At 49.5% G+C, this 23,319-nt stretch overlaps 7 protein-coding genes across 7 annotated transcripts; 2 read left to right on the forward strand and 5 right to left on the reverse strand.

Annotated features, from left to right (window-relative positions):
• Positions 1–1,060: 1,060 nt before the first annotated feature.
• N7509_012973 (uncharacterized protein) lies at positions 1,061–2,741 on the forward strand (the record flags this gene model as incomplete). The annotated part of the gene is made up of 2 exons (XM_056637610.1): positions 1,061–1,811; positions 1,876–2,741. 2 exons carry the CDS (start codon positions 1,061–1,063, stop codon positions 2,739–2,741), a joined length of 1,617 nt encoding a protein of 538 aa, XP_056481117.1.
• A 207-nt stretch (positions 2,742–2,948) lies between these two features.
• N7509_012974 (prolyl hydroxylase family protein) lies at positions 2,949–4,655 on the reverse strand (the record flags this gene model as incomplete). The annotated part of the gene is made up of 3 exons (XM_056637611.1): positions 2,949–4,120; positions 4,186–4,458; positions 4,592–4,655. 3 exons carry the CDS (start codon positions 4,653–4,655, stop codon positions 2,949–2,951), a joined length of 1,509 nt encoding a protein of 502 aa, XP_056481118.1.
• Positions 4,656–6,019: 1,364 nt separating this feature from the next.
• N7509_012975 (uncharacterized protein) lies at positions 6,020–7,630 on the reverse strand (the record flags this gene model as incomplete). The annotated part of the gene is made up of 1 exon (XM_056637612.1): positions 6,020–7,630. The coding sequence occupies one exon, from the start codon at positions 7,628–7,630 to the stop codon at positions 6,020–6,022; it is 1,611 nt and encodes a 536-aa protein (XP_056481119.1).
• Positions 7,631–9,427: 1,797 nt separating this feature from the next.
• Positions 9,428–10,419, reverse strand: N7509_012976 (beta-ketoacyl reductase; the record flags this gene model as incomplete). Its single annotated transcript, XM_056637613.1, has 3 exons — positions 9,428–9,579; positions 9,643–10,312; positions 10,372–10,419. 3 exons carry the CDS (start codon positions 10,417–10,419, stop codon positions 9,428–9,430), a joined length of 870 nt encoding a protein of 289 aa, XP_056481120.1.
• A 59-nt stretch (positions 10,420–10,478) lies between these two features.
• N7509_012977 (uncharacterized protein) lies at positions 10,479–16,877 on the reverse strand (the record flags this gene model as incomplete). Its single annotated transcript, XM_056637614.1, has 5 exons — positions 10,479–15,635; positions 15,704–16,066; positions 16,129–16,397; positions 16,459–16,603; positions 16,668–16,877. The coding sequence occupies 5 exons, from the start codon at positions 16,875–16,877 to the stop codon at positions 10,479–10,481; spliced, it is 6,144 nt and encodes a 2,047-aa protein (XP_056481121.1).
• A 1,667-nt stretch (positions 16,878–18,544) lies between these two features.
• Positions 18,545–19,666, forward strand: N7509_012978 (zinc-binding alcohol dehydrogenase family protein; the record flags this gene model as incomplete). Its single annotated transcript, XM_056637615.1, has 2 exons — positions 18,545–18,656; positions 18,732–19,666. 2 exons carry the CDS (start codon positions 18,545–18,547, stop codon positions 19,664–19,666), a joined length of 1,047 nt encoding a protein of 348 aa, XP_056481122.1.
• Positions 19,667–20,081: 415 nt separating this feature from the next.
• N7509_012979 (uncharacterized protein) lies at positions 20,082–22,483 on the reverse strand (the record flags this gene model as incomplete). Its single annotated transcript, XM_056637616.1, is given in 5 exon segments — positions 20,082–20,331; positions 20,396–21,192; positions 21,245–22,055; positions 22,107–22,266; positions 22,281–22,483. 5 exon segments carry the CDS (start codon positions 22,426–22,428, stop codon positions 20,082–20,084), a joined length of 2,166 nt encoding a protein of 721 aa, XP_056481123.1. The 5' UTR covers positions 22,429–22,483.
• Between the last annotated feature and the right edge of the window lie 836 nt (positions 22,484–23,319).

Here is a 23,319-nt window from a genome sequence, read left to right on the forward strand (position 1 = left end):
AGGGCTGTGACGATTTCCGTTTATTTTCTGGCGAGGTTGTCGATTGGAAAGTGTTACAGTGATCGAGTAGTGCCCACGTGCTTGCGATTTGTGACTGGACAAAATATTCCGTGATGCATCTGTAAATGATACTATCACAGATGATGTAACAAGACAATTAGCCGTGAGATATTCTACCGGTTTTGCTTACTTCAAAGTATGCCACATCTTGATCTCTTTCGCTCTATAGAATGGAAAGGCTAGCACCAAGTAGCTATAGATACACGTACAGTGTTCAAGTTCCTTTGCCCAGAAGAGCTCATATTGATGAATTCAAGTCAAGCTAAATTAAAATAGACAATCGGCGTTTCTGCTCCACCTTTGATATTTTATTTCTCAGCAAGAACGAAAAAAGGAAGAAAATCAAAGATACATGTTCATCTCTAAGTTCTGTCTTGCAACCTCTGGTATGTGAAAGTATTTGGACTTCGATATATTTGGTTCACTCCTCATCATCGATCACCAGAAAAATTGCGTAAATAGTATTGGATTGGGAAATAGTGACAGGTCAAGCTTCTAATCGACCTATCTAGATTAACTTTCTGATTAAACGATCGGTACTCTCCAACGCGCGCTGACGTGATACCCCAAATTGGGCATGTGTACTAAGATGCCAAGCCCCGCACAAACACGCGATCTAAGCCTCAATAACCGAGAGAACGACGACATTTCAATCTGCTGATTCGCTGGCGGTTCATATTCGGTGATTTCCCAGAAATTCTGCATGGAATACTTTCCAAATAGATCTTCGCAAACACTCGTTTGAGTGTAGTGTGCCTGTTAGATATCCGTGTCAGGAATGTCTACTTCTCCAATTTCCAGCGGTTCCCAAGGCAGTGCTGACATTTGTGCATTTTACATTGCCTTCATGTTCAGGGTCCTGCTTTTTCAACCATGGAGGATAGTCGTCTGTGCGTGTATAAAGTAGACCTTTCTCGCCGAAGATAACTCATTTTCTATATTCTAGCTTACCTATTTCTGCGCGATTGAATAGGGCGAGAACCTAAAATAGTGGTTCATCATGATGTTCCGAAAGACAGCCGTGATTACAACACTGTTCACCCTCGCGACCGGCGTTGTATCATCTCGCAACCAACCTTGCACTGCCAGAAATTTCGCTTCCCTCAACTTAAAAGGCATTCACATCACATCTCTCAATGTCACTACCGCGCATGACCTTTCGACTAGCGGCCGCAATGCTACTGGAGGTGTAGGCATTATACCTGACATTCCGGGTACTCCAGCACCCACGGTGGATGTCTGCTTGATCCAAGTGACGTACACTCACCCTGGCGAACATGACGAAGTGAACGCTTATATCGGTCTTCCTTTCAATCGAAAGGATTGGAACTCCCGTTTTGTCATGGATGGTGGTGGTGGCTGGTTCGCCGGCGGCGAGAGTACAATTCTTTCGCCACTCTTGGAGGGATACGCAACATCCTCAACGGACGGAGGACACGATAATAATGCCTTGACTGCGGAATGGGGCCTCACCAAGCATGGAAAGACCAATTGGCCGGCCCTGATTGACTTTTCCAGTGTTGCTATTGCCGAAGCTGCTAAGCTTGGAAAATTAGCCACCAAGATCTACTACGGAAGGGAGCCGAACTACTCATACTGGCATGGCTGCTCGACTGGTGGAAGACAGGGACATGCGATGGCGCAAGAATACCCCGAGCTTTTTGATGGAATCGTCGGTGGTGCCCCGGCAGTGAGCTGGGACAAATTCGCTCCTGCTGGCTGGTGGGCTCCCTTCATGGCTCAACTGCTCGGTAAGTTCAAGCTGGTTTTGGTTTCATTCGAATGGACTTTACTAAAGGATGTGCTACCACGCAGATACCCGTCCACCAACCTGTGTTCTTGATGCATTTACGACTGCGGCCACCGAGGCATGCGACGAACTTGATGGCGTCAAAGATGGCATCATCGCCTTGCCGGGACAGTGTCACTTCAAAGCCTCATCTCTCATCGGCCAAAAGGTTAACTGCGTTGAGCCTGCCAGTGAAATCACAATCACAAAGAAGATGGCCAAGCTCGTTGAGGCCATCTGGGAGGGACCTCGATCCAAAGATGGTCGCTTCGAGTGGTATGGCTTCCACTACGACTCCAGCCTGACCTCGATGCTGGGAACAACTTGCACATCTGTCGACAACTGCACGGTGATTCCATTCCCTATCTCCGACGACTGGGTCAAAGTTTTCTTGGCCAGGGATCCTTCCTTCACTCCCGATGGTCTTAACCGCGATGATTACGACCGTCTTTTCCGCCAATCAATCGAGCAATATTCATCTGTTATTGGAACTTCAAGCCCAGACCTCTCCAAGATGAAGCATGTCGGTACTAAGCTCCTCGCATGGCATGGTATGGCCGATCAACTGGTCCCAACGAACGGAACAGTGGACTACTATACACGCGCCACCGCATTCGATCCCCATGTTTCAGACTACTACCGTTTCTTCCTGGCACCTGGAGTCACCCACTGCGGCTACGGCATTGGATTCGATCCCAGCCAGACTGTCTTCGGCGCTATGCGGGCTTGGGTCGAGAACGGCACTCTGCCTGATCGTCTGGAGGCTGTGGCTTCTGCCGTGGGAACTTCGGACGCCACTGCGAAGCGCACAGGCTATCTGTGCCCATACCCCCAGGTTTTCACCTACAAGGGAGGCGACCCAAATGCCGCTTCATCGTTCACTTGTGTGTAGTAAAGCCCGAGTCCATTGTTCCCATGAAGGCCGAGGCCTCGAGGCCGATCGGCTCGTACCTAAATGTTCATTCTTGCAATGGAAAACGAGCGCCAATTTCTAGTCATTCCAGATTTAAATCATCCATAGACAAACCGAAAGTTTTCCCAGTCGTGTATCGTCCAATTTGAAAATTGTATTTTATTATTTATATTCAAGTTGTCATTATCACTCTTCGGAAGGCTTCACGTCGTACTCGACATCCGTCCTAATAATATATTTAGCACCCTTCCTCACCCCGGTACCCTCATGGAGAAGGGCACCATTTGCCTCTCCATGCGGGAAAATAGCGACGGATCCCATGACGGGTCGGACTGGGTAGGCATTCAAAGTTCCCTCCCGGGCTGCCGGTAGGAAGAAAGTAGTCTCGCCACCCTCAAACTCATCATTGAGATAAAGCAAAAAGGTGTACATGGAGCTTTGCCTCTTGTCCTCGGGCGAGGAATCGTAGACGTACGTGTCATCAGGCAGGATACCTGACGGAGGCCAGGCACCGTCGATGTGACAACGGTATTCGGCACCGGGAACGTATCGGTATACACGGAATCGTCGATTAATACCGCGAACAAGGCGACCGTTGATTGAGGGCGGTACGTAAGAGGAGATTCGGGCCCAGAGCATATCATGGAATGTGGTATCGATAACCCAGTAGAAGTTGTGGGCTAGAATGCTCACATCTCCATCCTCGCGGAGCGGCGCATCGGGAAGGAAATTGACGGATTCGCCTGCCGCAATTATCGCTTTGCATTCCTCCTCTGATAGCACATTCATGGCAACACCTAGGCCAGGCACAGCAGGGTGTGGGTGGTATGTTATAGTCGGGCCGACGGGGGCTAGAGGAACGGCATTTGGGGCGGTGGTATAGAGGATCGCGGGGTGGTGGTTCGGAGGTTTGCGCTGGGGGCCCGGTGTTTCTTCGATGACGCGGAGTGCGGTGGGAGATTTGGGAGCATGTGCGAGAATAGACTTATCGAGTACGGAAGCGTATATTTCGAGGGAAGGGCTAGAGGGCCGAAGGTCCCAGATTGACTGGAAGGCGATGGGAGAGGTGGAGGGGAGAGCCTTGGGGCTGTTATCGATCGGGGCACTGACGCGGAGAATGGCATCCAGGACAGCGAGAAGCTCCAAATCCTTTGCAGTCCGTTCCACAGGGTCCTTGTCAAGTGTATCTGGGTGCGTTGAAAGGCCACTGACAACATCCAGGTCTCGTACCCAGCGACACAAGGATCCGATCTTTGGTTGTTCACCCTTGATTCTCATCTCGGCAAGGAGGATCCTGGCATCAACATATTTCTGATCGGCTAGGGCACCGGTTATACGAGCTGTGAGGTTTGCGCCCTCTGTCAAAGTGTTAGCCACATCTGTATGATGCAATCATTGCGGTCTGATCCCAAGAGATGCGTACCAGCAGCATTGGCTCCTGTCGTGCAAGCCTGGCGGAAGTCATAGACGGCAACCCGGAGGTCTTTGCATGCTTTCGACTTTGTGAGATTGGGATATTGTGCAAGAGTCGTAAGTGTCTCGATCGTAATGTCGAGTTCTTCGTCTGAAACGACCGTGTTGAGGTGTTTTGGGTCAAGTGATGTGCCATCGGGGGTGGCGTCAAGACGGTATCGGGTTTCTGGATCTTCTGAGGGATATCGGCTTGCGCATTGCGCTTCCGCTTTGCTGCTTTGGACTTGGCCATTATATAGTTTGATCTGAAGATGGTCAATTGACAGACAATCCGATAAAGAGACGATAGAGGTGGGGATTCTAGGTTTTTTGTGGATGCGTCGTTGGGCGGAAAATCGAATTCCCGATTGGCCCACAGGGTGGCGAGAGTTTTGAAATGATGGCTTTATCACCATCTACTTCATTATAGAATGCGATCATGCCAGTAGTGAACAGGCTCTAGAAGTTTGAGACGAGATCTGAACGTCGACAATTGCCGCTCGATGGTGACGGGCGGATGACGATCAACATTATCTCAAAAGTGTCTATCTTGCGAGGCCAGCAAGAGGGCGAGAAATCAATAATTTCAGGCGTTCGAGATCCTTTTGATCTAAGTGAAATTAGATCATAGATAGATGTAGTCATGTGAGTATGGATGTGTGCCTTTATTACTCGAGATATGCTGGTGGTTCAACTTTGTTTAGGATTTTCGATCTGGCTCCCAGCTTCCTGGCATTCAAGTTCAACATACGGTGAAACTTACGCGTCGGTTATTGACTTCGTATTGTTATTATTATTAAAGTTCAAGGCACAGTCCATATCTATCAATCAGTCGAGCTTGTTTTGACCAGAGCGTGAGTCTCACTTTCCGAGGGCTATGTATCACGTTTCCTATCCAATAAAATCTCAATCCTTTCGTGAACACATGTCTGAGATCTGTTCCGAAAATGCACTCGGGCACATTATGGACGCGCGACTTTTGTCGCCAGCGGATTAAATTTTCTAGCACGCCACCAGTTAAGTCAAGCCGGGCTTGGCTCGAGCCGGTAGACTGCTGGCACTTGCATGCCGACTGCCCCAGGTCGTTTATGCTGTCGTTTGTTCACCCGTTGCGCACGATCCGCCTGACTACATCCAAATCGGTCTGGGGCTGGGTACAGGGTCTCATCTTGTCCTGCATCTCGGTACGGGAAGTAGCGGATGCCAGTGGATATTACAGTCTGAACTTCAACGGCCCGTGCCGGTATTTATGCCCTTTAACACGTCGCTGTCGCGATTTTGACCGGTCGCACGTTGACAAAACGGTCTAAGTTTGAGACCGGTGTTTCATACTACCAGCTAACTAGTATCCACTCACGCATGACATACGTTAGAGCATTTAGGAATACATTTGAAACAAATATTTCATTATTTTATAAATACTATATTTGACAATATATTTGGTTGCGACGCTGCGACATGACGGTTTGTGGCGGTACTTTTGTTCGAGTCAGTGCGGGTATTCCGGGCCTCGGCGAAGCCCGTGCCTTACTAGTACTAGTTGATTTTCAGGGGCCGAAAGTTCACACGAAAGTTCACGAAGACGAAATATTGATGCATGTCGTAGGGGATAGGTAAGTTTATTGAAGTATCATGCAGAAAGCAAAATGTGATTTGAATTAGTATTGATTGTAATTTATTATTATATACCTAAACTTTTGGTAAGAACTAAGATTATTTGGAACACGATGACAGGTCTGCTAGTATAAATACTAGAGCGGAGACACGCAGAAATATATCATATATCGTTGGACATGGATCATTCATCATGAATCGAAAATAGGCCCATAGGCCGGAATCCCCTGGGATTCAAACTCGTAAATAACCTTTTTGGTCATTGCAGGGTTACTGATCACAAAGACGGCCTCAGCGCCGAATTCAGTCACCTGTTGGCGTACAGTCGGAAGCATGTCAACACGACCATCACGACTGGTATCGAAAATAATGGGATCGGGCCCCATTTGATGCACAAGGTCCATGACACCCTGACCATAGGTCTTGACTGGGGTTCGGGTTTGCCAAATAACCTTGATCAGAGGTCGATTCTCATCACCCAGGAAGCCGAGGCAGGGTCCAATTCCAGATCCGGTCGTGACAATGATGATGCGGTTGAAGACACGCATTCCATAGCCGACACCACGCATCAGCACAGCACGCTTCCAGAGGTACGCTGGCGGGTTTTGGATGGTGTCGGAGGTCCAGTCACCGGCCTTGGATACCACAATTGACCAGCTCCGACGGTGACCATGGCCGTGGGGCTTCACGATCCTTTTAGGTTGCTGGGGTTCTTCAGACTGCCGAGGCTCTGTAGGCTGCTGAGGTTCTTCAGGCTCCTGAGGCTTCTCGGATTGGACCACATTGTCAGAGGATGCTGGATCAGGGAAACCAGCGAAACTGTGCCAATCACGAAGAGGATGTTTCGTCACTTGAATACCCTTGGCAAATGCAATTGGGGTGTGATCAAAGTGAACACGCGTAGCATGGGTAGAAAGTGGCTCGGTCTGCACCTTGACCTTTCGCAGCAAGATCCATGGATGGGCCACAGCGACGATGGCGGCAAGCAATAGCCAGAAAGCAGGAAGGGTGATCAAGAAGTGGCCGAATGAGTCCAGCTCTGCTCTGCTAACCTCGTGGACAAAGATCATCACCAGAACGACGAAAAGAGCCAGAACCAGCCATGAGGCGAACCGGTGAGTGAGCTCAAAATAGTCGTGCATCTTCATGCGAAAGGTGGGGTATGCCACAATGACCATCACCGCCAATAATGCAAGGATGATATATGAGACAGCGATCGGCGCAGCCGAAAAACCGTGATCCGAGGCGGGACTGATGGGGGAAGATGTCCAATAGGTTTTTGACACCACCGCAACGAATCCAATGTACCATACTAAAGATGCCGTTCCACAGCCGCTGTGAACACCTCCGTAGTGGGCAGCATTTGCAGCTCTGCGGCGGATCCAAAGGGGCCAAGATCTAGGAACAGAACACACAATTCTATAGATGGCATTGACGACCATTGGGTGTCGTGCCAGACCGCAAGCCACCAGATTGACAGCCGTTGCATCGACAAGGGCCAATAATTGGCGATTTGAGATCATAACCCATAGGAACACAGCCAGATTGGCGAAGAAAACAAGACCGAACAGACGTCGATAGACTGTCAAGACGTTGTATCTCAAATGGGAAAACGCCTTGCGCTTCGGCTGAGGAGCCTGGGCCTCAAGATCATCTTCCAGAGCAGCTGTCTTCTCATTTTCTGCTTGGGGCTTTTTAGAGAAGTAGAGCTCGAAAATAGTATTGTCAGAGTTAAACCGATTGTGGGCCGCCCTTGCAGGGCGTTTCGGGAGGCCCAATTCTTTCCTTTCTGCGTCCGACATGGCAGATAGGGGGTGAGTATAGGAAGAAGAATGGGATCAAGCGGATCACGTCCCAAAGGCAGAAACAAATAGTTTATCTTGCGGGGGACCAGAAGAGGGCACGCAGTCTGCGTTGAGGCTGGCTGGTGGAGGGAAAAAGTCTACGGAAAAGGGATTTCATGGAAAGTCTCTCACGAATGCCCCATAGTTCCCGGTTTACCCATCGCAAGTGGGGATCTGAAAGATGGTGGCAGCACAATTGGGGTAGTGATATGCATCACCCACAGCCAGATGATTTCCAATACAGATTGGAGCAGCGCCAATGAAGCACCTTGCTGATCCAAACACCGACGCCATTGCCCCGGGACATTCGACCAAGGTCCAGTCTGTGATCTACACAGAGTAGCGTGCCCCTCATGTGGAAATCAGGGCCACTTTAGTTGCCCACTTAGGTTACCCAAGCCCTCTTTAGGGTTCTGTGGGAATGAGTCCACGTTCGGAGAGCCTCGGCCGCCCCGCGGTGGGACAAGCTGGATCAAAAGAAAACACGAATGTCTTGCTGATAGTTAGTGTACCCATCATCACAATCCACACACACACGAACTCATGGTCTTTCTTATGGCCGATTAGGTTATAGTGGCGGTGAAGATTCGAAGAAAAGAAAAGAGAGGCAATGGCGGGAAGAAGCGGAAACTCACTAGTTCAGACGGAGCACCAACAGGTCCCGATAGGTCGCTTAAAACAACCTTACTACATACTAGTACACTCCCGATTCAGATTGCAAAAAAAAGAGGAAATCCTTGCTTCACGCGCTCACGTTTGTGCCATGCATGCATACGGAGTCCGGCTGATGTGAAAAGCCGCTGCTGTAACTTACATATGCGAATGTGATGTTTACCGGGGACCAAAGTACGAAACGTGGCAGGTCGTACTCCGTACTCCGGACGGATTCCCGTATCTCATTTGTTTACCGATTTGGAGTCGAAGGATTCTGATGAGACTTGGCGTATGCTAGCTTGCTCCGCAGCGGACTGTCACCTCGGCATGAAAAGTTCTGTCACCATGTTGATCTGATCGCCTAGATCGCAGTCTCGTCGATCTGGGTCCCATCTTCACGGTGCAGAAACCTTTGTCTGCAAGCTGCGGGGACCCGCCTGCAACGCAAACCCCCTTGATGGAGTGGAGCCACGGGCTAAAGGAGATCTTTTCGTGACCGACCTTCCTCCCCGTACATGAGTGCCACTTAGTGTCTCGTGCGAAGGTGAAGGATTTCGAATTATTGCATTCCTCCAGCTAACTATGCAGCTAAGGGAAATGATCTCAAACCCTTCGAAATCGAGGGGAGAAGGATCTGGGAGACAGGGGAAGGGGACGGGTGGTGTCCGAGACCCACCGGCGCCACCGTCGTGGCTGGCGATAGGCGCTCGATTAAGTGGAGCTTGTTGTATTCACGACTATACATTGTTGAAAGTATCGAAACATTTCAAGACACAGTATTGTAAGTAAATTACACTGCAGAGTCTCACTGGCACTACTTTGGGCGAATTACTTGGCCTCGTGGCGTTGGAGGATATTAAGGTAACGGAGTAAATTGGTATGGATTGATTAGAGTCCCTTCAAATAACGGGAGGAAAACATAAAACAAGAAGCGCGTGTGTACATAGAACCCATACACCACAAGAATATTCACATGAACTCCAAGTCAGAGTAGCAGAGGATTCCATCCAGCGGTCTCCACATTCCAACATCCCTTGCCCCGAACAAGGCCGACAATTTGCCTCAAAATAACGCCATGCCCAAAATCTGATTCATGCATATCTAGTTTGAAGCCGGAACGAATGAGCTAGCGTCAGCGATCTTCTTCGCTAGGGCCTTGGTGGGCTGAGAACCAAGGAACTCGAAGGAGGTCAGCTCGGCGCCCAACTCGCGGGAGACCCAATTTTGAACTGCTGTGGCTTTGAGAGAATCAACTAAAGAGAATTGTCAGCATTATAAGCCATAGAAATGATTGAGCCAATGAGTGAATCACTTACCTCCCAATGCGGACAAGGGAAGATCCATATCGATAGCATCGGCAGTTGTAGCCATTTCGTTTGCCAGGTATTCACTCAGCACGTCGACGACGATCTGAGTGGCTGTCTCGGGAGAATCAGCCTGTTTTAGCAGGCTAGCAGTAGAAACGGCGGACTCGTCCTCCTCCTCGACGGCAAGAGACAGACGGTGGTCGAATTTGCGGTCGAACAGCCAGTCTGCCGGAGGAGTCTTGCGAGACAAATTGTCAGTCATGCCAGCAACAATCTGAGGCGGCAGCGAGATCTTGCTGTTGATGACCACCCGAAGCAAGGTCTGGAGTTCATGGGTCATAATTTCAGTTCCTTCCAGATGCTTGTATCGGCGGCGACGTTGTTCTTGATCCTCAGCAACATCACTCAGACCACTGGCATCTGGAACAAGACCAATGTTGATGGACACGCCAGAAAGGCCATTGGCACGACGCCACTCCATGAGACCGTCGATAAACCCATTTCCAGCAGAGTAGTTAGTCTGTCCCATATTACCAATGACACTTGCCACGGAGGACAAGCCCACGAAGAAAGCCAAGTCATCCTCCGAGAAGAGATTGTGCAAATTCAGTGTGCCACGGATCTTTGGATCAGTAGACTTCTGCCAGTCATCAAATGTCATGTTCTCGAACATTGCATCCTGGGAGGTGAATGTTAGTTAGGTGATCGTAGATGGTGGATGCAGTGAATGGGTCTTACCTTGAGAACTGTCGTGCATTGTATAACGCCTGCAACATTCCACTTCATGCTTCGAATCTTGAAAGCGAGATGCTCGATGTCTTCGGGTCGGGAAATATCGCATTTCACTATGTCGACACGGCAGCCTTGATCACGGAGTAGATCGAGGATAGTTGTTGGCCGCGTTGCGCCACGCCAGATCGTCCGAGAAATACCAGATGCCGAGCCCCAGATTCAACTAGAGTCTCAGCAAATGCCAGTCCTAAGTTGCCCAGACCACCGGCCAGGATATATGTGTTTTGAGCAGGCAATCTGGTAAGATCAGGCAGTGGGAGAACAATTGGAACCTTTCCAGGTGCCTGCACGTCGAGTATAGCACGAGTGTTGTTACCCTGGCAGTGCTTGAGAGCAGTCTGGAGATCGGATATAGAGAATGCACGGTAGGGCTCAACTCGCTCCAGCAGTTGATGCTTTTTCATGAAGTCAATGACATGACGAAGAGAAGAATGGAGATTTCCGGGCTTCTCCGAGAATGTCTTTTGAAGTTGAGGTGAAGAGAATGTACAGCCGCTGTCAATAAAGCTTTCAGGCAGCGCGCTGAGCTTCATGTCGCTGGATAGGTTGATGTACTGCCCACCAGAAGAAAGGCATCTTGCTGCAACTCGGCCAGGATAACCCCCCATGAAGCACACACTAGCATCAATTCCACTTCCATTGGTTAGTCTGGAAACGCTGGTCTCTAGACTGCTGTGAACGCTCAGAACACGGTCCTTGAGAGTCGGATAGCGGGAAGCCAGATTGTCGATTGTGTCTTGAGAGTCGGTAGCCACAATGACTTGCATATCCAAGGCAAGGGAGTAGTCAATCATTGATCGCAGAGTCTGACTAATGGGGCCAACAAGCAGGATGGAATCGTTCGAGCCGAGACGACCGACCTTGGTGATGATTTGATGCGCGTTGAGATATGCAAGCGGAGTAGAAATGACCTTTTCTGGGCTCATATTGGCATGGATTCTAACCGTCTCGCTCTCGGGAAGGCACATTGTTGTTGCAAGTGGCGATGCTTGCGAAGCCAGGGTCAGCACTTTGTCGCCGACGTCAAGGTCTCGCACACTGGAACCAATGCGAGTAACCTTGCCGATAATCTCAAACATTGGGAGAACGGTGTCTGGGGTTTTGCCGGTTTCGCCATTCAAGTTGGACAACGAGGCCATTTCAACCTTGATCTCGGCTTGATCTTGAGGAAGCTCTGCAACGACATCTGGCTTCTCCTCCCAGTGGAATGTGTTCGCATCTTGGTACTTCAATTGGAGATGTCTGGGATCCTGCGCAAGCTCGGAAGGAACTGGCCTAGGGCCATGCATCAAGGTCTGCATAGCCTCGTCCACAGCAGGTGTTTCGACAACTCGTGGAACAAGCAGCTTGCCATTGGAAAGTCTGAATTCCAAGTCCGATCGGCGCGTGGACGTTTGAGTGGTCAATTGGAGTACATGGAGGACTGTGGAGGCTAGCTGGGTGACATTCTTCAAATCATGCTCATCGACAAGCAGTTGGGGAAGAGTGGTGTTCCAGTGTTCATTGCGTAGTGTTCGCAAAAGACCGCCCATGGCACCATTTCCAGCATTCTCGATCGGCCCTTGGCCCCAGAAGGGTGAGACCCATAGAAGGTTCTGGGTTTTGATGAGACTCTGGAGGCTCTTCAAATCACTTTCTTTCCAGTCAGAAATCCAGGAACTTTCCAGATCGAGCAACGAAATGACAGTTTTGCCTGCCAGCGAAGCAGCCTCATCCAATCCAGTTGGTACGAGTCGAGCACCACGAGTGGTGAAGATCTTGGCGAGAGAATCAAAGATGGCCTGCGATTCCGAATTTTCCTTTCCGCCCAGAACAAAGATCTCAGGGTCGGTAGTCCAAACCTCCGGTGTCTTGCGAGCGATGATGAAGCCGCGGTCTGCAGTCAAATCATAAATTTCTAGACCGACAAAGCGCTGTAGAGTCTCAACGGCAAGATCAAAGTTCTTTTCCGACACCCTGATTGCTGCGAAGCCACCTTGATCAAGGATTGTGGGCAAAGAAGAAACAACGGCATTGGTGGTTTTGCCGCCCCAAATGTGTGGCTCATCAATAACAATCAAGTCGTAAGTTGCCTCCGAGAAGGATGATGCGAGATCGTCAATAGCAGAGAGAGATGTCACTTGAGTTCCAACATTCTCCCCAGATATCTTCTCCTTCAGCTCGTCATCACCACCGCATAGGGCAATGGTGGCTTTGCTCCAGCAAGGTCGAATTCCTTTACTTGGAGTGAAGGCTTGCAGGCTTTGGATCCAAGGACTGGATGTGGTGGTAGTGGCAATGAGCGCTCTAGCGTCTCCATTGGTATGGCACAAGCGCTTCATCCAGTCACTGGGCTGCAGCAGGCCGTTTTCGACGGCCGCCCCCTTCTTGTTCTCTGCATGAGTCAAGGCCGTGGCGAGTGGGGACTCGAGATGCTCCCCCCAAACGATCGAAGAGTAGCGGCTCTCCGAGTTGATATCCTGTTGCTTCTGAGAGTTAGGGTTGAAAGGAAGTCGCCCAAGCCGGACGCCTTCAAAAGTCACCCAAGGCTGAGACAAAAAGGTATCCGACGCGATACATTGCGACCGTGACTTTCCATCCCGATACTGAGTTTCCGTGTGGATCACAAACTTTTCACCCGCTTGAGGGTGGAATCCTACGGAGATGTAGGCATGGTCCACTCCAACGGGGATGTAGGCATTGTTATTCGAGAGGGCCTCAGAGCATGACAGAAGGGCACTCTGGAAGAGAGAATCAAGAGTGGTGGGGTGAATGAAACTCGTAGATTCTTTTTCGGAAGGCATGCCAGACTTTGTATCGGTCACTGAACCAGATACCCAGATACGCGGTGCAGAGTCGCAGAATGAGACGTCGGTCATTGCTTGGAAAGCAGGGCCAACTGTGAGTCCTCCAGTCTGCGAGAGCCATTGATATGCCTGGCTCATGTCGCCCGGCTGAGCGACATTCTGGGTATCTTTGATGCGAGCGACCGCAGCAGCCCAGTTGTCTGCACACTGAACACTATCGCGATCTTCATATCTGGTCGCAAAAGCTCCCTTTGAATGCTGGATCCAACCACCACCTGACGGAAGTGAGAAAATTCCAAATTCATACCAGCCAGGCATTCCTGGATGAGGCGAGACTTGGAGGACAGTCTCGAGACCTCTCTCGTCATCTGGAATTACCACACCACGCATGAAGTGAACATCCTGGAACTCGATTCCCTTGATGTTGGCCTGGTTCTCGGCCATTTGTCGGGCTGCTTCTGTGACCATCACAAGCATTCCAGCGGCGGGAAACATGATGGACCCAGCAACGACATGGTCCGACATCCACGGATTCTCCGAGAGGCGGAGGAAATTCCTCCATCGAGGCTCGAGAGCATTTTGGTAGTCAAGAGGTGCTCCCAGGATATCGTGGCGCGGGTGCTTGCGCTGTCTCAGCTGAGCAGTCTCGAGAGGCTCGTGCCAAAAGGATGTCTGGTGGTTCCAGGGGTAGGAAGGCAGATCAGAAACCATTGCTGGAGGGTTGGAGTCGACACAGCTATTCACTGCAGCGAGGTCGACCGCGTGACCTGTACTCCATAGAATACCAGCCACTTCGAGTGAAGTCCGCAGGGAATTTTGGTTGCGTGAGACCAGTGAATGATATGGCAGCGATACCATGCTTGGACTGACAGCTTGCAGAATTTGAGAAACTGGCCCCTTCATGACAGAGTGAGGACCAATTTCTAGCAAGGCTGTCCACTTGATTGGGACTGGGCGACGACGACCCTTGATAGACTCGCTCAACTTCGAAAGCTGCGTCACAGCAGCAGTAAACTCAACTGAGCTGATCATGTTTCTCACCCAGTACGGCCCACCCAGCTCTGCAGGGTAAACACGCTCTTTCGTGACAGACGATAGCATGGGAATTGACCCATCAAATCGATCTTCTGGCTTGATACAGGCAATTGCATTTCCAACGACCTCGACCAGATCCTCCATATGAGGTGAGTGATAAGCAGTGTCGATGCGTAGCTTGCGAGCGAAGACACCATCTGCTTGAATTTTTGCCTCGAGCTTATCAATCTGGTCCACATCGCCAGAGAGGGTCACGCTGACAGGACTATTGACACAAGCAACAACTACCGAACGAGGAGGCAGCTCATCCAGATACTTCTTGGCGCCTTCTGCTGAGAGTCCAGCTGCCAGCATACCTCCACGTCGATCACTCTCGGCAGCCTGCTGGGAGAAGAAACCACGGAACCAGGCCACTCGCATGGCGTCCTCATGGGAAAGATATCCTGCTGCGTACGCACCAGCGATCTCGCCACTGGAGTGACCAACGACGGCCTGAGGGCGAACGGACCAGCTTGTGAGAAGATCGACCAATCCAATCTGCAGGGCACATGTAATAGGTTGGCTGCGATCGGGTCTGTTCATCTGGCTCTCCTTTGCAACCAAGCGGATCTCTTGGACGATATCGAAAGGGCAACCCATCGATGTGAGGATTTCTTGTGACCGAGCAATGCTCTCCTTGAACACTGGTACCCTCAACAACTCTTTACCCATGCCAGGCCACTGGCCACCTTGGCCGGTAAAAACCCAGGCAAGTTTACTTTGGGCTTTGCGGCTGGCGCGGGCAAATTTTGGCAGTCCTTTCTCAAGACTGGTCTGCAGCTGACCGAGAGAGTTGGCGACGGCAAAACTGCGGAAGCCCAATTGCGAACGGCGCGTCAACATTGTATGAGCGAGGTCCTTTAACGGCATGTCTTGCTCAGCTTTTTGTTGCCGGAGAAGATATTTGCTCCAATTTTCGCCAAGTCGCTCAATTCCTGATTGATCAAAGGTCGAGAATACCACGATATGAGGGAGGGGGTCCTTGTCCTCGCCATCTCCCTTGAAAAACTCTTTGGTGCTTTCTAATATAAGATGTGCGTTTGAGCCACCAAATCCGAATGAGTTGATACTTGCCCGCTGGGGCAGATGATCAGGCCATGGCATCGTCTTGTCGCTAAGGCGCAGTCTCCATTGCTCTAAGCGGATTTTGGGGTTGATATTTTTGAATCCGGCATTCGGTACCAATGTACCCTTCTCCAGACATAGGATGACCTTAATTAGACTAGCGACACCAGCGGCGCCTTCAGTGTGACCAAGATTGGTCTTCACGGAGCCCACATATATCGGCTCGTCGGTCTCAGTTCGAGCCTGACCAAGCGTCATCCCGACAGCAGATAATTCTATAGGGTCCTGTTGGTTTGTGTTAGAAGATCGTACTTTTCCTTGACTTGGGGCATCAGAATTCTGTTCCAACTTACACCGACAGGGGTACCGGTTCCATGTGCTTCAAAGTAAGCCGTATCTCTCATTGAAAGGCCATGCCGTTCATAGGTAGACCGAATCAAGTTCGCTTGAGATGTCGGGCTTGGTAGGGTGATTCCAGGGGTGCGACCGTCCTGGTTAATTCCGGTGCCCCGGATGATGGCTCGGATATTATCTCCATCAGCCATAGCAGCTGAGAGAGGCTTCAAAAGCACTGCACCAAAACCTTCTCCTCGACCATATCCGTTTGCGGACTCGTCAAAGGAGTGGCTAAGACCATCAGGGCTCATCATGTGCATATATGAAAGTCTCTGTGTAAAATTAGGGTGTAAAATGAGACTAGCTCCTGTCACAAGGGCCTGTCATCGCAATATTTAGTATCCGTAGAATAAAGATTTGCCTGGTAGATGGTGGGACTTACCATTCCGCACTCGCCGGAGCGCAAGGCCTGGGTAGCCAGGTGAACTGCAGTAAGACTTGAAGAACACGCGGTATCCATCATAATACTCGGGCCCTGGAGATCGAAAAACCATGACAACCGGTTGGCCAACATAGTTCTGCCATTTCCAGTGGCTGAGTTGTGGGGCATATCATAAATGTCCCTGGTTGACAATAACTCATAATCATTGGTCATTGAGCCGGAGTATACAGCCGTATCACTCCCTGGAAGTGTGTCAATGGGAATTCCACCTGTGATTTTTGATTAGCTGACAATGCCATTTTTTCTCTTAATAAAAAACCCTGAACACACCATTTTCAAAGGTTTCATAGGCGACCTCGAGCAAAAGTCGCTGCGCAGGGTCCATTCCCGCCGCCTCCTTAGCAGTGATCGAGAAGAACGGCGCGTCAAAGCGCGCCGGGTCTTCTTGCAAAAAGAAACCACTATCATGGTTGATCTATTCGTCGCACGCGTCAGTTCAGTCGATTTCAAAATCCACGTGTTGATTGGAAACTCCATACCGCGCCTTTTCGTTCATGAGTCGGGTGATGAAAGGCGGACGCTTCATAACGACTGGAGGGAATCTTTCCGTGTCCAGTTCGCCCCTCGCATAGCATCTGCCAGAAATCCTCCACTGACGTCGCACCTCCTGAAAATCGACACCCAATTCCAATGACCGCGATTGACTCCATCTCTGGGTCAGTGACCTTCGCGGTCGGTATTCCAGGCATCTTGGAATTATTATTATTAAAGGGGCTGAAAACAAGTTGCTTTGCAAAGGTCAAAAGAAAAGGTCCAAGAGACGGGCTGCTGTGGGGTATTAATTATACTCGGCGAGTGACTTCCGGGATCGGGAAGTCCCCATCGTTCTGGCAGACAACTAAGATGGAGATGTGGACCCTGGAAGGTCGGTGTCAAGGTATGGGAAGGCTGGCTATCACACGCGTCGTTCACTGGCCATCCATCGTCTTGGGAAAGCCTTGTGGAGCACCGAGGATTAGTGAAAAGGGCTAGATATCCGGTAGGTTCACGCTACATCTCCTGTAGACGGCCGCCTAGCTATGGCAGTGTAATATTAAAAAAAAAATACCCTTGCCGATCGATCATCTACTGGCCCCTGAAATGGTAGGAGTGCTAACCTCTTGGAGAAGAACGTGCATGCATCCTACATTGGATGGATCTGAAGTAAAGTCGGCTCCGGACTACAGAGTACACAACCTTGATTTCCTGGCATGTGTAGCTGAGGTTCCCCCTAGCAAATCATGGAAGAAGTTCCTTTGAGCGGAGCCCGAGATCCACGAACCAGATCTTCATTCCCGCCAAAATCTTCAAGACGCGAGGAGTGAGGGGCAATTTGATATCATGATCATGCATGCGATGCAATTTCGCGTGCCACCCCAACAACTGTCTGCATCGTGACCCACACACTCTGATCTCCCATGCAGTCATACTCACCATCTTGAGGGGAAAGAATCTCGCGATGACCGCAGGGACCATGAAACCCCAATACCGGACTTTGTTTTTGTATTACAGAGTCCTCATTACACATGCAGGAAACGATCTTCAGTGCATGCTCCACCGGCCCGCAGAGGGCTTATGCGCAATTGTTAACCTAAAGTCCACTCGACCGCCTTGGCAGTCCACGCGCGCCAAACATCCGCGAGATGTGATCGTGGGTGAGAAGATCCCGAACTTGCGTTCCCGCAGTGGAGAAAGTACTCTGGTCTCGCTTGGCTGTCCCCCTCCGGCCCTCCGGTTCAACAATTTCTGGGCTGCTCAAGATGGTGGCATGACGAGAAAGCATCGTGACTGGGTGGAATTAGTATTACTAACTGAAAAAGGTTGTCCTTTCGGAGACACATGTGGTTGTGTTGGCACTAGTACGTACTATCAGTTATTACCATCACTAAATTTGTGATCCCTCCGCAGATGGGAGCATCGAAGCCACATTCCCTGTTTATTTGGGGCCTCTGAACCCTGACACTCTAAACGCTACCTAAACGCTACAAACTCCTATCCGCAATGTTATTTTTTATTCCTTCACGATGCAAACTCAGGGGCTGTCCCTCGCCCCCACATCCCCGATGCCCACCCTTCTGCTCCACTCCCACTGTCTCACTGGAGTCAGAGCTTACGCTAGGTGAATAGTATTTGATAGTTTCTTTTGATCTGACGTATAAGCTCCTTTATGGAATTGTCCGCCTCCACCAAGCATTTATCAGGATTTCACGACGCTAAAATATTCAACTCACCCCACAGCCATTCCCTAACCAAATGGTTGTAGCTTTCCCCAGCTGGAATCTGCTATCGACAAGATTTACCTCGGAGGTTCCGAATTACGATTTTCTGGCCTTCCTTCACCGTCTTTCCTCCCCCACATCAGGTCGCCATTTTGAAGATGGCTACCCAGAGCGCCATCGTCGTCCAAGAGCCAGGCCGCGCCGCACTGTGCCGAGATGTTGCTATTCCTGAGGTCCCAGAAGACTATATTCTCGTCAAAACAAAAGCAGGTATGCTAAATTGTCACACTACATTTCCTTGTCCCTTACGTCATGTGCGGACTAATTGACTAAGATATGGCCCAGTGGCTCTGAACCCCACGGATTGGCGTCACATCGATTATGTTTCCTGCAATGGAGCTACTGTGGGTTGTGACTACGCTGGCGTGGTAGAGGCAGTTGGCTCTAAGGTTACAAAGCCATTTCAAAAAGGCGACCGAGTGGCAGGATTTGTGCATGGCAGCAATGCAGTTCGTCACAATGGCGGTGCATTTGCTGAGTACGTGATTGCCAAGGGAGACCTGCAAACTCGCATACCCAATAGCATGACCTTCGAGGCTGCAGCTACATTCGGCGTTGGATTGACAACTGTCGGTCAAAATCTTTACCAAAGCATGGAATTGCCCTATCCGGGCGAGGAAAGCGAAGAGGATGAAATGAATATTCTCATTTATGGAGGCGCAACCGCCACCGGCACTCTTGCAATCCAGTTAGCCAGATTGTCCGGACTCCGAGTAGTAACAACATGCTCTGAAGCAAACCGCAGCTTGATGTTTGAACTTGGCGCACACGCAGTCTTTGATTACCATGATCCACAAGTCGGCGAGCAGATCAAGGAGGATACCGACGATGCTCTTGAATTTGTGCTAGACACTATCTCGACTCCTCAATCAGCGGCGATCTGCAGTGCTGCAATCTCATCTGCGGGAGGATCCTACAACGCCCTTCTTGATGTTAAATCTGCTCGAGATGATGTTGATTCCCATGTCTCAATGGCATATGATGTGTTGGGCGACCCCTACCGCATGAGTGCGCAGGAAATCACACCCGATGGCAGTAACCCTGAATTTGGAATTAAGTGGTGGAACATTGTGCAGAAGCTCCTTGAGGATCGCAGAATCCAGCCCCACCCGTACCAGGTCAAGCCCGGCGGCTTGGAGGGGGCCTTGGCCGGGCTTCAACTGCTACGAGAAGGCAAAATCCGAGCTAGCAAACTGGTGTATCAAGTTGGGTCTTCCTGAGCAGTGGCATATTAGCATTTTCAAGTCAGTGTAGGGTCTGGTGCTACAATAGAATCACGTTTGATCCAATAGAACTATCGAATGAATTATATCATGAACTGATGACGAATATGATTTCATTTTAAATTTGAAGTACTACCTACGGGTATTAATCGATGACTCGGGTTCTGGCTTCGGGGCTTATTATTGTCAAGGCAGAAATCCTATCAAATTCCCGAGGTCCATGGTCATACCGTAATACTAGTAGGTAAAATTCAAGTTGTACCTAATACTACGGAGGTAGGTGGCATTGAGACGATGCAGCATTATATATTTCTGCCCAGGTGGTAGCTGCCCAGGTGGAGACATCAGATTTAAACCTCCCAAGGCTCCAGGAACTCGAAACCCAGGGTCAATGCACCCATCCATTGTACTACTAACTAACTTCAAGTTGAAATGCAACTTGAGCATCCACTCGATTGACTGCTGACTCGGCTAGTAAACGTTGCTCGGCACAATGTTCAACCACTCTGCGCATTCCTTCATTCGGTGCGGTAAGTACGACAGATGATAGAAAGCGTTCGACCTGGGCAATCATGTAGATATCACATGCCCCAGATGTTGGATTTATTATTATTTGTTTTGTAAGCATCTCGGTCGCTACAACGAGATAGTGAAGAAGATTTCTATCAAATTTGTTAGATAGTTGACATATCAACGTTGGCTAAGCGAATTTTGAAATTGACCTACCCGACCATAGACGGATTCTGTGCGGGCATATGTTTCACCAGCTTTATCGATGCCCTGGCTGCATTTTGACATAGAATCGCAGAAAAGTGGGCGATATCTTCAGATAGCATTCCGGAGCTGTATGTTTTAGCGAGTTCCATATATATACCCGAACCGTGTGAATTGAGCGCTTGATGAACTGATAACAAACAGTTGAAATATGAGAAGTGAAGACTGAGAAGAAGTACGGATGCCTTTGATTTGGGAAATGAAGCCGTATCCTGAACGTCAGGACGGAATGTTTTGGGAACACTCGCTTTCCAGCCTCGAAGCTTTTCGTCCAACCTAGCCACCAAGTCGGCAAGACCTGATGTTGATTGTTTAGGCGCTGTCGCTGAGCATAAAAGTTTGTAAACGTGGCCCTTTATGACCGAAAGCTCGCAGTAAGATCTGAAAACGTCGAAATCGATTTGTTCTTGGTCCGATGGTACGGTATAATGATGCGATGATAGGCCGGGCGAGAACTCGATATCGATATATTCGTCAGTCCGCCCTAGAGATCTACCAAACCGCAAGGAAATACTAAAAACTGTTAGAGATAAGATATAATTGTAGCTATATGACCTGGAAACATACTCTCGATCTAAACAGTACCCGATCCAGAAGACCATACGGCAGTGTTCAATTTGATTATCCTCGCAGGCAAGGGGGTTGCCTTGGCGGTGACCCCCCAATAAAAGATCGTGAGTGATCCGGAGCGCCGATGTGACGAAAAGATCGCATGGCTTGTCATTCAATGTGCCAAGTAAAAAGACGGTCTAAAACAGGAATTAGGTTGTTCAATTTGAAGGTTAAGGTTGGCAAGCTTACGATTCCAAGAAGGGCTTGGGCTGCCCAGAGAGTTGGAGGGCTATTGCACAAACTTTTCGCCACTTGCAAAGCATTTTTCATGAACATCCAACTGATTTGATGGTTGGAATGCGCCACATCGGACGCTCTTGAGCGCATAGTATGCGCCAACGCTAAAACAACATTTATACACGCCCAGCGATCTGCTTGGTCGGGGTTTATGCTGCTGTCCTCGTCGCAGATTGATAGTAGTGAGACCGGCTGGAATAGGGGACAAATGGTATTGAAATTTTCGAGAAACTCGAGGAAAAGCACCATGGTTTCAGCAATACCCGGCAGAGGATAGAATGTCTTTGGGGTAGATGTGCCGTCAAACGGTTCGTCTTGATCCAGAACTGGAAGAGAAGACATCGAATTTGAATTGTGGAGGTCAAGATTTCTTGAATTGTCCTTGGCCTGGTGCTGATTTTCTCCATGTTCAGATCTTCGATTGACCCCCCTGTCTTTTGTGAGGTCCACCAGGATGCTTGGACATGCCAAATTTTGCAAAAAGACATCGCTGTCGCCTTCCATTCCGGAAGACGCCTTGCTATCAACCAAACTAGCAGGCGGATGCATAGATGGATCATTTGTAGGATGGTTTGAATGATCCGATCCTGACTCGCTGATAGTGTCCCATGCTTGGGCCTCCGATATGTTCCAGGAAGGATAAGACTGGGAATATGACACAGGAGTTCTAGGAAGGTCATCAACCGGTCGCATCAAGCCCAGCTTTTCAAAAACATTCTCCATCCGCTCGATATTCGATTCAAGTTCGTCGATCTTGCTTCTCCTAATAAGAGTGTTTGTAAGTGATCATCAAGACACGTGATGGAATACTGACTTCTCTTTATTGCGACGACGACGGTATTCATTGACCGAACAGGGGACATCGAGCCTTTCACAAGAAGTGCATCTACTCTTTGTAGTCATGTCACATTTTATTTTTCTGCGATGGCACTCAAGGCAAGCCTTAAGAAAGTTAAGCAGTGGACGCGATGGGGCTATGTCGACATACCCACTTTTCTTGTCCAGCCACGTTTACCCACACGATCTGATAACGTAGACATTGCCTTTTCGCCGCGGGGAGTCGCGGTCTTCATGCGATGTCGAAGCTGCTTCGCAAGAGTCCCAGTTGTGGGGTGTCCCTTATCATTACTCGCCATGGCCGGTAGCGAATCGAGGCCAGGCCTAGAGCCCACAGGGAAGAGCCGGATATTTCTGATTAGACTGAGTAAATGGTGAGTCGAGAGAGAGAGAGAGGCTCGTGGGGTCGAAGAAAGTATAAGATTAGTTGTCAGTAGATTCAAGAAGAATTAAGGGGCGCAAAAGTAAGAGAAAGTCGAGTCAGGGACTGCGGGTTTTCCCCGCAAAACAGAGCCCCGAACGTGGCATGACAGCTTGAGTTGGACCGTTCGAGTTTTCTGCTATTGAATGCTACAAAATGGTAGAGGGGAATGGCAAATTAGAGAATAGAAACCAAACCCTAACATTCGCGTTACAGAATCTAACTAAGATAGTCATCGGCCCAACGGTTAAATCCTGGTCAGACGAATCCTAAAGAGTCTCGGATGCCGGAAGTGCTAGAGCGGTCGTATTGATGCGGTAAAACCCACATCCGAGAGCGTATCGGTAGAGAGAAGCCCATCTCCCGAGAGCAACGCCGGGTTCCTCGACAAAACTTGGCCAATAAATGAGGGGAAACTCACAGTTCATAAAGTATTTTTCGGCAAAAATATACTAAGAGCAAGGTTATCGCGATGATGAATCTATGATTGCTGTTATGCACATAAATAATGTAACGCAGTGCATAACACCAATAGATCTCTTGGCGACCGATTGCCAATCAACTTCTATGGCTAACGGGTTTCGATTTCGCCAATTGTAAAACTGGGCGCGGCAATCCGGAGGTTTTTATTAAAGATATGACAGCCCTATGGCATCCGTCTATCCCGAAATTCTTTAGTCGGACCGCCGGAGGTGCTATATGCACCAAAAGAGATCCCGGTTGTGATCTATGCTGGCCAATATACACAATGAGCCACATCCATCACCCA

This window comes from Penicillium cosmopolitanum, assembly GCF_028827165.1.
Source record: "Penicillium cosmopolitanum strain IBT 29677 chromosome Unknown utg000012l:1.0-3308103.0:1.0-3310761.0, whole genome shotgun sequence".
In the NCBI taxonomy this organism is placed as follows: Eukaryota; Fungi; Ascomycota; class Eurotiomycetes; order Eurotiales; family Aspergillaceae; genus Penicillium; species Penicillium cosmopolitanum.